Source organism: Falco cherrug, chromosome 3 (assembly GCF_023634085.1).
Source record: "Falco cherrug isolate bFalChe1 chromosome 3, bFalChe1.pri, whole genome shotgun sequence".
Taxonomy (NCBI): Eukaryota; Metazoa; Chordata; class Aves; order Falconiformes; family Falconidae; genus Falco; species Falco cherrug.
In genome coordinates this window covers 108,370,528-108,384,312 of record NC_073699.1, presented here as the reverse complement: position 1 = coordinate 108,384,312, position 13,785 = coordinate 108,370,528, and the positions used below count along the sequence as shown (strand labels likewise).

The window sequence follows — 13,785 nt, the reverse complement described above, 5'->3', positions numbered from 1 at the left end:
ACAGTTATTTCTTCCATCCTGAAGTATTTTTTAAAAAAGTTAAACATGGTAAGATGTAATCCTGTTGACTTCTGGCAACTAATTTATGTTAGTGGGAGTATTCATATGAGGAATCCTGATTCTGTAAGTATGACTTTGCAGCTTAGTGTCCATAGATGGAATTGTTGGAATATGCAGGCTAATGCAGATACTTTCTGGTTAAAGCTTATGTTTTCATCTCATGCAGGGACATCCTGATAACAAACTTGGATGCATCAATGAGCTATGATGAACTTTGTGATGAAGTGCATGAGATGTGTAATTTACAACAGGAGCAGCCAATTACCCTCAAGTGGATCGATGATGAAGGTATTGTACTGAAATACTACTTGGGCATTCTTGGGTTTATTGTTCATTGTGATACAAAGAAGGGGCATTGAGGAAACTTGTTTACACAAGTTTTATATTGTGGAGTTACTTTTTGTTCCTAAACACCAGGGTATGTAAACCTGCCTTATAAAGCAGCAGGGAGCTAGAAGAAAGAGCTGCAAAGCATCATGGTTGATTGTGGTAGCCCTTGAATTCAATTCTGTAGAAGTGAAGTCTTCGTAGAACTTCAGTATTTTGCTATTCCATACTTCTATGCTGAATGCAAACTTTGTTTCAATTTCACACTTTCATAGACCTAATGCTGTACCCCCCAAAATTCTCAATTTTGTATTCTTGGCGAGATCACTTTTTGATGTTTTTAACCCTGTCAGCTTTCAGAATGACATAGGTATTTGTGTTTCCTGAATTGTGATTTCTCTTTTAAACAAGTGTTTCTGAGAAGCAATGCAATTGTAATTCCAGAAGGCTGGCTTTACCTCTTTGAGGATTTTTATGTTTTATGGAAGGTAGGTGCTAAGAATTCCAGTGACAATAATTGGTTTTCTCTTTTTATGGTGGTTGTTCCTGGCAACTGCATGATTGTCACTGATGGTCGTGTTGATTATAAACATACCCTCTTCAAGAATCAGAGGGTAGATGTTTATATTTAAAGGAGTGTTCTACTAAATTGATTGTTAATATAGTGCTGATGTAAGCTACAATGACCAATCAAATTCTAGTCACCTTTATTTCATGTTGTGGGTTTTTTTCACTCGACTGATACTTCAGTGTACCATTTTTCAAAGATAATGGATATTAAGTAAAAACTTAATCAGAAATAAGTTTTTTCCCCATTGTGGTGAGGAAAAATGCCCAGTATATTTAAAGTACGTTATGTCCAGAAAAAGAAATTGGAGGTGGTCATGGTGGAGGGTGTTCATATGTGGGGAAAATAGTGTAAAGTTTTACTTTTGTGGAAAGTGGAGTTGATAAAATCACGTAAAAATTATTTGTTATTGAAGTATTTTTCCTATGCGGTTCCACAGGAAAGGTTGGTGATGCCAGATCTCATTGTTCTAAGTTATTTTCAGGTGTAAAGCAGTTTATCATTATTCTTCCACAAATAGTTGTATGTGAGAGAAACTTACCTTTTCTTTACCTTTCCTATAGGCTCTGAAATATCGGCGTGGTGTGAGATGGGTTTGCATATTTTTTTCTGCTGTAAAATGTGGCAGTTCTCTGCAGCCTTAAGTTAGAGCCTTCTGGTTGTTGTGAGTAGTAGTGACATGGGGATACTTGATGCTGAGTGCCTTTGCTACTTTATTTTGCTTCCTTTTGGAATTTATGTGTCTGCTTGTGATTTAACAGAAGTGTAATGCATCTGTAACTCATAGTGGGCAGAACTCCTGACCTAGTATGTTGAAAACAGCTACGGTGCAATTATACAGCTGCACAGGTGCTTGGTAATTTTCTTCTTGCACTTTGCCAAAGCCACGGTCTGCAGCAGAACTCCTAGAACCGAATGCCGAAAGATGAAAAAATACTAGTTTGTAGTTTGTGTTTTGTTTTTTTGAATGATGGCCTACACTGCTCTCTTAGCAGAGTCACATCGTTTGGTGGTCGAATGGAATTTCAAAATAATGGTTGAGGAAGGAGGTAACCTGTAGTCAAAGAAGATTCAGCCCTCTTAAAATATCAAGGAGTGGTATCAATTATTTTTAAAATTTACTGTTTATCTTCTGATTACCAAGAAAGACAAAGGCAACTAGGAACTTCAGTTTCCTACCCCTCAGTTTCATGGCAGTCTAATACAAAATAACCTGCTCAGAGATGCACAGAGAACAAATACATTGCATGTGTTTAGCTATCAGAACTGCATGACTGCCAATAAAAGGAAGATTCTTGTAGGACAGAAAAAAATCTCATGGGTTTTGACTGGGAGGATTTTAAGACGTGATTCCTGTTAACTATTCTTGCTTTGGCTATCTGTTGCATTAGCTTTTTGAGTTTTACTTAAAAATAATGGATTTCTTTCTCTTTTTTTTTGTAGTTGCAGTTCTATTAAGTTTTCTTCTAGTCTTGGTTAAATACATACCTGTACGACCCTTTTTCTAATTCCTGAATCTAAGTTTTCCGGTTTCAACCAACCTGCTGTTTTGGCTGCCCTCAGTCCTCACAGGTTTTAGGAGTTATCCTATTTCTGCATATGAGTGAATGTTTGTACGTATTGCCACATGTAATTTAAGTCCATTTGACTGATAGCACGAACAGATGTTCTCTTTGAACTATGTTAAAGCACACAGTTGCTGAGGCTTAATGAATAAAGAAAAATACCAAAAAGCTGAAGAAAATGAATTTTCTGTTGGGCTTTTTTAATGTTTCTCTGTTTTTGACAACATCCAAAATGTCTGAACTACTAACTCAGTCACAATAAAATCCCACAAACATGTAAGGAATGTGGATTTTTGATTTACAATACAAATAATTCTTTTGTCGTTCATGTTGCATTATTGCAGTATTTATAGATTATCAGGAACAGTGGCTTTCAAAGAGTGGTATCTTTTATCTTTGAAAAAAATATTCTTAATTTTTAAAAATGAGCTTCATTTAATATGTGGGTCGACGGTGACACCACTTGATCCATATGTCGTATGGTCATGTCCACCATATGTGACACAAGGTGTGCTGCGGGGAGAGTGGGTGTTCCACAAAGTTTCAGGAGTTGAGAGTGACACCTTCGCTCATTTGCTTGCTTTTAGTGTGTTGTGACGCACTGCAGTTTACGTGTGCCTGGTTAAGTGGATTTATGGATTAATTACCTAGTTTTAACTAAAATAACCCGCACAAGGTGATGCTAATAATGTGAGCACAGGCAAGCAACAAGAAAATGGTGGAGCTGACGCTTCTACTCTTAACTATGAACTGTCAGCCACACTGCAAGGTAAAAACAATGACTATAATCAGATGTGACAGGAGGTCGGCCACAAAGATTTGGAGTTGTCAGGAATGGTATTTGAAATATGTATTTACATCCACTGTTTTTAATGATGAACCTCACCTTAAGTGTATGTAGTATTCTGAGAAAATGGATAATGATAGTATGAAGCTGTCATGGTTAGCAAGGCATATAAAAACTAAGTATCTAGAGTAAGGGAAGTTTCTAGCTTTTTATAAGCCTGGTGATGCTCAGTTTTGTACTTGACAAAACTTCACTAAATGTGAAGTTAAAATTTTAGAAGCCAGTTTTGAGGCTTCTTACTTAATAGCAGAAGACAAAAAGCCACATACCTTTGGGGAAACACTTGTTCTTCCTGTCATGGTAAAAGTGACTGGAATAATACATAGAAAAGAAGATGGGGACCAACTGAAATGCATTCATTTGTCAGAAAATATGCTTGGAAGATGCATGGAAGGTACTGCTGAAAGTTTGAAGAAACAAGTATTAAAACAAAGTATGCAGTGTGGGAAGCTTGCGGTACGGTTGGATGAAAGTACAGATATTTCTAATATGCCTCAGCTGATGGTATTTGCTAGATTCTGTTTAAATAGTGAGGGTGTGTGGAGATGTAGTTTTTTGAGAGTCACTGAAGGAAAAAAGATGTACTGGAAAAGATATGATCTTAAGAGTAAATGACTTCAATAAAAACAGTGTGTTTTGGAAAAACTGTAAGTCTCCACTGATGGAGAGGCTGATTTGACTGGGTGTGTGTGTCTAAGATTCTGGAGTAAGGTTGCAAAGAGCACCACACGTGAAATTCATCCACTGCATTGTTCACAGGCAAGCTGTTGCAGCAAAGGAGTTGGAGCTAGGAGTGCACAGAGTGCTACGGGAAGTCATCAGTGTGATTAATTTTATAAAACCAAAAATTTCAGATAGCACAATATTTACAATGCTTGGTGATGTTGAGAAGTGACCAGGAAACTGTTGTACCTCAGAGGTTAGCTGATTATCTTGCAGCAAAGTACTTAGAGTTCTTAACCTTAAAGATGTTACGTATTTTTCTTTTAAAAAAAAATAAATGTTCCAAATACGCAGACATTATCTGTGATGACAAGTGGCTGTCAGTAGTATGCTATCTAGCAGTTTTTGAAAAAAAAAAAAAACAACAAAAAAAACCCAAAAAACACTTGATCACAATGACTGAGAAAATAACTGCTTTTCAAAAGGAACTTGTGCTACATGGAGACAGCATTTCGAAAATCGGTTTGGAGATATTTCTATTGTTCCATTGGACTTAAACTTGGAAATAGAATCTTCTAACTTGTTAAGTCTTCTAAACAGTTTCAGTGAATTTTGAACCTATTAGTTAAAAATGCAACACTTTCAGATTAGTTTGCAAGAACAGCTGATTGACATGAGGGAAGATGAAAATTTACTAACTGAATGGCAGCAAAACCTTTGCATAAATGGTGGATGGGATTGAAGGAGTGTTAAAATTTAGTAAGCATAGCCAATGATGTGCTGCTTTCATTTGGATCTACATCTATTATTTTGAGGTTTCTTTTTTGAAGCTATGATACCATTAAAACCAAGTATTGAAATAAACTGAGCTTAGAACCAGACCTTTGAATCACTATGTCATAAAATGTTAAACAAAGATTTTTCAAAAGTCATGAAGCCAGTTCAAACACATAATCTTACTAAAAATATTTAAATTTTTAATAATTTGAGCTAAGTTTTTGTGCCATTAATAAAAACATTTTGATTTTAAAATTTATCTCATCCTTTAGAAATTTTTATCTTGGTGTATTTTTTTATAATGTAGATATTGGGGTTTTGTGCTCAGAAAATTTTAATGATGGGTTGTGCTGCTGAAAAAGTTTGGAGACCAGCAATCCAGAGGTTGTCATGGGCTGTTAAAATGGTATTTCTGCCTACCAGAGAGGTATTCTGCTATTACGTTCCAATTCAGATGTTTAACATTAAGGGAAAATGTCCTCACTTAAACTGATTAGGATTTATACCTTGGGGATATTGTCTGACTCGATAGTTGCATTCCTGTATTTTCTTAATATAAAGCTAATAGTACATGTCAGAGAAATGGAGTAAACTGTGGATCAAGCGTGGTATTTGAGACCAGGCCTTAGTGTGCTGTAATGATTCTGTCTCAGTTTTAGTCTTTTCCCTGTGAATTTCATCCTGAATGATATCTCATAGTTTGGGATATGTGTGTTTTTCTGGTTTATCTATTTTAATAGTTAGGCTTTTTAGAGTACTCTTGAAATCGTGGCTGGCATGTTGCCTTTTTAAGAACTCGTGAAAGCTCTGTTTGTTGAATCCGCTACTAAAGAATGCGGGTATGGAAGACAAAGTCATAGAAACTACGGCTTGATCTGTTTCTGAAAGAGAGGGTTGTTTCTGGCTAGGCAGGTTTTATGAATCTTTTTCCTTCAGTTTCCTTTTTTCTACTTCTAAACCTAAGTTAAAAGAAAAAATGTGAACCTGTTTTCCTCAAAACATAAGCAAACCTTGAAAATTTTAGAAGCTTTTAGAGAAATTAATTTTGCGTTACTTACGTATTTACATCTGTGTTGCCATGTTGGTATCCCATCCGTAACTTTAATCTGTGTATCTCATTTCTTACCCGTGGTAATCATAGATTGCTTTTCTGTCAGTCTAGCAAGAGGGACTCAACTAAAATCTATGTGTACCTTCATAACTTTTAAGTTAATGTATCATGATTCTGCAGTCAGCAAAGTTAAGATGGTAAGCTAATGGGCCTTTTAACAAAGGGTAAATTAATTTTGAATTAAACTTTCAGGTTACTAGGAAGTGATCTTGGTTTTTTTTCTGCTGTGTGTTAAAAGATCTTTAAGTACATCTATTCACTTTTGCATTTTGTTGTCCCCTTGCAAACCAACATAGTATATTTATGTCTACTGAGTTTTGATGAAATTCAAAGAAAAGAAAAAAAAAGGTGTTGATATCTTTTGGCTTTGTTCAAAATGCCAGCTTAATATCAAATGATTGAAAGAAAAGCAGTCCTGGAGGCTCGTGTGTTTCTTACTAATTGAAATTCCCCACTTAAGCAAATCCGTGACTGAAGAGTTGTATGTTGCTTTTTTGTTAGGTGACCCATGTACCATCTCATCTCAGATGGAACTGGAAGAAGCCTTCCGTTTGTACTGTCAAAACAGAGATGAAGGGCTGATTATTCACGGCAAGTATTACACTATTCAAGAACCTGTATGCATTTGTTGATAATCCTAGTATAATTTTAAATCTGAGATTGGAACAACTCCTTTGCGTGTCAGATAATGTTGTTCTATATTTAGCTGGTGCCCTATAATTTGATGTTGTAAGAAGGAAGTGTTGTTTTGGGTGTGGAGCACAAAGTTGAAACCATACAGTAGGCTTTGAGGGGGCTTCAGGTTCTGAAATGCACAGATTTATGAATGCTGTGGTCAAATATAAGACCTTGCTAGTATGGAACCAAATTTTGATAATGTCACTTCTCACGTAGAATTACTTAAAGGCTTCCAGAAACTGTCTTTGTGTAAACATATTCAAGAATCAAGGAAAAAGTACTGCTGAGAATCTTTTCACTTAAAAATCTAATCTTTTTGTTTTAGTTTTCCCAAGTATTCCAGAGAAACCCGGCATGCCTTGTCCAGGAGAAGATAGTGAGTACTAAAATGTTACCCAGTTTTAGCTTTTTTCAGTCACGTGAAAGAGAAATATATTTAAAGATTTTCATAATCTTTCACGTGTATCTGCTGTGTGGTTTCTTAATAGAATGTGAAGTGCTTGGTATTTTATCAACAGAGAAATTATATAAATCAGCATTGTAGTACTGTGTTAATATTTGAGGATTAATATTCATTTTCCAGTATTGGGAGGAAATGTCAGGATTTTAGATGTGCATTTGAATGTGGTCCTTTGCTTTTGTGGTCTTCTTGGTTTCTTAACTTGCAGGGAGAAGAAGTGATGTACTGAAGAAGAGGGAAATAGAGCTTTTTCTATAAAAACTAGTTTGTTATTAATCTCTAAATTTTTTCTGTATTAATATCTTAAAAAATCTTGTGAAAGGTACATAAACCTCCAGAGGGAAGATACATGATTCATAATGGTGTACTTGTATTAGAGTAACTTAACTGCACAGGGATAAAAGGATTAAAATAGCTGTATAGTCACTTTTTTGTTATGAAGGGGTGTGTCATCAGTATGTTAGTTCATATGTCTGTAAATGTTAATGAAAAGCATGTGAATAATTGAGTGACAGAGTTAACAGGTGATGCTTGGCTAGTCACAGTTGTACAAATGCTAACTGAAGAATTGAAGGACCTTTGCTCTTTTCTTAGGAAGATACAAGAGCAGATAAAATTAATTGCTGATAAAAGCAAGTAATGCATACTAGAAGACAATTGAAGACTGGCTAAAATGTGTAGTGCAGTGGTCAGTAGTCGTGAAGAAGATTTTTAATTAGAGAAATAATACTATTATACTAATAGTTGCTCTATTGAGAACTTTTACTGAAATTTAAAAGATGGAGTGAGATGGAATAAATACCGAAATATTATAGTTTAAATATGATTTTTTTACATTTCAACTACAGTAAATGGTTACATGTAAAAAGCAGTTTTCATGTTGTGGATAGGTTATTGAAGTTGTCTTAGAGAAAGAAAAAAAAGTAAATGTGCAACACTCTCTGCTGTCCTTGTTCAGCCAGTTAGAGAAAATAAGCTGTTTTCTACGCAGATTAGAAGTGCAAAACAGATTATTTTCCTTGAGACACCTCATTTTTTTTCCAGAAGGAAAAAGATGGTATCTGTGTGGTGTTCCCAGTTGGCTTTTAGGGGGAGCCAATCAAACTTTGGTATAGCTGTTTCCAGTATACTATTTTCCATATATCTGAGTTTTTTCATGCCTGGTTTAATGTTCTTGTTTGTGTACTTTCTTGTATCTATCAGAATAGTAGCTTGGTGGGTTTCTTATTAATTTTGTTCAAGTTTCCAACAAGGAAATGGATAACCAGTCCATCTTGCTATAGCACATAATGTACTTTACTGCATGTGTAAGCGAATAAGACTTAATTTCAGTACTTGTTTGTCCATGAGTTAAAATTCAGGTGAGGACTGTCTGGTTATAATTTAATCTTTTGAAAGTGTATGGGTTTTACTATGATGTCACTTTCTGATTGAGCTTAACAGGTTGAAAATACCTGTGGGAAAATATTTTCAGGCTCACGTTCCATGATCATTCTGGACAGAGTGGTCTTAGTTCTCTAGGTCTAAATGTGTTCTTGATGTGATTTGTATACCAGGAATGCTGCTTTATTCTGGAACCTGAGTTACAGAAGGTGTTACATCCTAAACTGAACCCTTTCCCTGGAAAGGGGTCAGGTTTGCTTTGGCAGGCAAAAATTGAACCTCTGTGAATACTGTTAGCAACAGTAACAGTTGTTGTGCCTTGTTACTTTTCTCAAATCTTACTTTGTTAATGATATCTTAGGATGTTTGGGGTTAGCTCAGTGTCTTGTGTGCCTTTGGCGTTTGTGAGACTTACAGTACAAGTGATGAATTGGGGGATTAGCTAGCCTTAGGATGCTTGTCATGCTCTGTCATGGCAGACTTTGGTGCTGAAGGTAGATTTAAGCATTCATAAGTCTTCAGACTGTGTTCTGTGCAACTGTGTCTTTCAGTGAAGACAGAAAGGTTGATTTTATTTACATTTCTAACTTTGGGGGGCCTCCCACCTTAGTTCTGCAGTTAAGAATGGAACGACCAAGTCTCTATAACTTGCTTCTAACTTGTTGGATGAAAATTGTAGGAAGTGAGCTCATATGGGTGTCTGTGCCACTCTGCTTTCCCAGTATAAGAACTGAAAGAACCAGCTGGCTCTAGCTGTGCTTCCATTCCTGTAGCTGTTTGAAGAGGGAAGGAGGAAGTACTTGAGTTGTGCCAACCTGGACTGGTGCTACTCCCTAATAGAATTATTTGCCCTTATTTGTGAAAACCCAGAGCAAATAAATGGGACGTGCTGTCAAGAAATGTAAGCTAACTGGAGGAGAGACAAGGATGTTGCTTAAAGGGTTATCTGTGCAAATTATATGGCATAATAAAGTTCACTGCAATTTAATGATCTCATTAAAAGTGTAGATATTTTAGTGCAAAAGTTTTTTGTGTTAATTTGTTAGATGTTTTTGTTCTCTCAAGCCATGAGATGAGCTACAGAAGCACATAGGTTAGTGTGGCTCAGATGACCTGGTTATTCTGTCTGTAGGGTATTTCTCCCCACATGGTTTTACAGGTCACGTTGAATGATGCTTTGATTCTTTAAAAAGCCTGCTTAGTAGGATGTGCTCGGTAGGTGATTTGTGGTCAGATTTCTTGTAATTTAATGAATTCGTTGCATTTTGCTTCTTTGCATCCATGGGGCCTACATGGAAATCTGGTATTGTGGCCTAGTTGTAACTCTTTTCAAATGGTTTTACAGCAGACCTATTAAATTGTATCAGTACTAATTTAGCATCAACTAATGCATTCAAGTGTTGTTCATTGTTAGCTAAAGGCATACAACAAAAATGTGCATTGCATTTAGACTGTATGGAAAAGTTATTGATATTGGTGATCTAGTTTATTTAAAGGACTATTTATTTTGACAGGACTAAAATATAGTCCTTTGTAAAATACTCGGTGTTTTTCACATACTTGTTTTATGTGGCTTTATCATTGTAGTTATCTTCATAGGAAATCCTTTTAAAAAATGAGGATATTACACACGCAGTTTTCTAGAGCATTATGTTTACACTATAAAGGAGCTTATGAGTTTGCCTCAAGTTATTTCCAGAGATGAATAAACAGTTGTAGTTGTCGCTCTATCCAAAATGGGCTTCCACTTAAATTAGCAGTCTAAGTGTGGACTTTTAGTTTGTTACAGAACTGCAGACAGCTTGAAATGGAATTTTTAAACAAAACTATTTGAATGCTAAATTATTTCATTTGCAATATGTTGCTCAGACTTGTTCATATTGGGTCACGGAGTGACTATTTCTAATAGTATGTAATCTTCTGAATCGCAAATATTTTGCAGTGAACTTCTGTAGAGTTGTAGGTTTTTCTCTCCAGTTACTTCAGAACAATTCTTTGGAAGAAGAGTGCAGAAATACTTGCTGAATGTTCTGCATTTATGTTGAAATGTAGTAATATAGTTGCTAGCTGTCCTGGACCTTTTTAAATTGTTTCAAGATTGTACCAGCCAGCAAAGCTTGAAATAAATGCACATAATCCATGAACGGAATAAACTATGTGACTAATATTTCAATTCTATTTGCGTGCCTTAAGAAAAGTTATTTTCATGCTTGAAGAACCTACCTTCATATTGATGCGATGCTGTCTGTAAGATAGAATTTGTACAGTCTCCAGCATTGTGTATTGTCTCTATTCCTTTTGCTCCTGAATTTTTGTGCTCCTTTCTTTCTTTTTCTTTTTTCTTTTTTTTTTTTTTTTCCCCTGCCTAGACCCAGCTCACACTATAAATGTATGGCTGCTGTATGAACAGTACCTTTTACCTTCAGCAAGACAGTTAACCCATCCCCACACACTGGAATGGCAGTGCTGCTACGTGGGTGAGGTGGCAGGATTCCTGAAACGTCTTGCATCTCTTCCCAGATACTGAATGTGACCTCTCACAGGCGTTTCTAGCATCTGCTGGACTGGAGCCGTGGATACTTTATCACAGTGTTTCCTGATAAAGATGGCAGACTTAGGCCAGTCTTTTGTATTTAAAAATATTTTTACTTTTTTTAGTAGATCAGCTATTCTTTTGGAATTGGTATTAAACAAGGTTGTTTCTGACATGTTTAGGTGTGTATTTCTCTTCTGTGCTCATGATAGCCTTCGTGATACCCTGATACAAAGCATGGTGTCTGATTGGCAGTTTTATAACTTAGTTATTGTAGTCTCAGCTTATTTACACTGACAGACCTCAATCTGATTTATCGCTCTTGGTGCTGCAGTGCATTGTATAACAAAGCATGTTCAGCTGAACAATTTCTATCGATTTGTAGGACTTCCCTAATGGAATTGCCGGTTTTATCAGAGAAATACTTGTTTTTGTGACATCAGCTCCTTGACATCCATGCCATGTTTTAGTTTGTGCCTCAGCTGCTAGCTACAGCCTCTCAAGGGAGCCAGTACCACCCGTGCCTGGATACATGAGGCAGAGATGTGAAAGGGAGAGACGGGGGTAACCAGTCTTCCATTAAATATTTGCTCTTAATGTTCGAGCTGATCCTGCCTATTGTCCTTGCTATCTAATGGTATTCAAACAGCGGCATCAGTGGAATAAAGGGAAAATGTTTCATTTCATACCTCCTACATTGTAAAGCATAAAGAATTACATGCTGAAGAAGCTAAAGAATAAAACCCAGTGAGTAATGCATGCTTTTTCTATAGATTTTATGTATCATCATTGTGGTTGCTGTTAAGAATTGAGGCCATTGATGCAGTATGTGTGTACGTGTGGTGCAGTAGATAATAGAACTCAGCATTTCGGTTATGATACAGTTGCTTTGCCTACCACCCTCCTTTGCAGCCATAGATTGTTACAAATGCGGAGATTCCGGCTGCCTCTTGTGCGTAGGGATGTGGCTGAGAGACCTCTCAGAAATGCTGATAAAATTGCATTGAAAGGACTCTTGGGGAATGTATTTTAGGAGGAAAAGAACAGAAAAGTGCGTGGTGATGCTGCTGCTAATATTGGAGACTGATGAAGGAAATGTATCCAAAAAACCCTGACGGTATGTGTTCAGGGCCTGTTTATTGTAAGATTGCTGATGTAAAGATTAACAATTTGGAAGCATCATGTTCTAGGGCCTTTTTGTTGAATTGTGTTTAGTAGATTGTCTTAGATGGGTGTTTTTTAATTGTGAAATAATTGTTTTGAATTAAGGTTTAGTTTCTGATATGGTCAGAATAAACTGTGCTAGTTTATTACTTCTGCATTTTTACATCTGAACAAGTAGATATGTGTATTCAATGTTAAAAATAATCTTGGATTTGGGGAGGTAGTGCTTAACAAATTTTAGGGTTGTTTTGCTATTGGTTTCATTAAATAGAAGAATGCAGGCTAGGAAACCTTTAATTTCACAAAAGAGAATGAATATGCTTTTAATGTAGAAGTACTTACGGCATTAGTGTGGTAATAGACTAATGATTTTATTATCTAATATTTCTGGCTGATTTTGCTGCCTTTTTTTTGGTAACGATTACACTGTGTTGTGGATGTCTCTTACGCTCTTTGTTTATCTGCTTGGTATTTTAGAATTAGGTGTTTGGACTTGATTTTTCCCCAAGCCATCTTTCTTGAAAATTTCATTGTAGGATTGTGTAAAGGTATCAGACTAACCTAATTATTGTTCTGAGCTATTTTATTTCAGGCATAGATGTTTTGTTTTGCTTTATGTTCTGTCTGATACTACAAAATAGCTCTGTAAGGCTTCTTGCTATGGTAGTGTGGCCTGTAAATATTTTTCTAGCTCATAAGGCAGGTTTTTCCCTTCATTTGTTACTGTATTGGCAGCAGTGATTAGGTTATTCAGAGCACGTGAACCAATTTCATCCCCCAATGAAGAAAGGAACTATTGCGACCATAGAGACTATTCTGAAGACATAGATTGGATTGCACTGGATAATTAGGCAATTTTGAAACTGCTAGTAACCCTCTCCTGGTTTTTAGTAATTGAACTGACAGAGGAGAAAATTGGACTATTTTTGATGTAAGATATATTGTTGCTTAGGAATTGAAAATAGCTGTGTCATAGTTTCTGAAGAATATCTGAAATCTCTTTGCCAGTCTTAACAGTGTACCACATTTTTTTCATATGTGGCATATTTGAAAAATACACATTTTGAGATGGTGTAAGTTACTGAAAACAGAATTGTAGTTAAAGGTCTGTTTTGCTTATAATCATTTAATGTTTTTAGTTATAAAATCTAAATGTTTTTCTTGGCTATGAAACAACCAATAAAGAGTAAAGAGCTAGGCCTCCCTTTTGATAATTGAAGTGTGAAATTACAAAGCATCTGATTGTGGGGTTTGATATCTTCCCTTACTTTAAGATGCTGGATGTCTTAACAGATATTTGTACACCAATTTGTAAACTATAAACTAAAAATACAGTGGAATAAGGAATGCTTGGACTAGTTTTTAAGGTGTCATCACCAACAACCTGCATTCTTTTTTGCTATCTTTTTAATTTCACACCCTTGTCTTAGCTATTGCTCAGAATGTAGTGTAATCGTGCAGGAAACATGTCACCTGGTTTTAGAAAACTTCTCTTGCATGTAATGTCTAGCTTAATCCCTGTGTGTTCTCTCTCATACTTCCAGTCTATATACTTGTCATAAGTTGGTAAATCCACTTTTGATGTACAGGCATTTGGGGTAACTAAATTTTGCTGTTATTTGTTGGAATTAATGGACATCTGTGAGCCT

At 35.9% G+C, this 13,785-nt stretch overlaps 1 protein-coding gene across 3 annotated transcripts in view; it reads left to right on the top strand.

Moving 5' to 3' along the window:
* PRKCZ (protein kinase C zeta) overlaps positions 1 to 13,785 on the top strand; it is a 67,399-nt gene that overhangs the window by 6,453 nt on the left and 47,161 nt on the right. For 2 of the 3 annotated variants that reach the window (XM_027803372.2, XM_055704516.1), the window contains exons 3-5: positions 227 to 348; positions 6,420 to 6,509; positions 6,922 to 6,972. In XM_027803372.2, the coding sequence (XP_027659173.1) occupies positions 227 to 348; positions 6,420 to 6,509; positions 6,922 to 6,972 (263 nt within the window). Of the gene's footprint in view, positions 1 to 226; positions 349 to 6,419; positions 6,510 to 6,921; positions 6,973 to 12,052; positions 12,090 to 13,785 lie in introns of those variants that run through there. The other variant, XM_027803373.2, reaches the window with a different exon arrangement.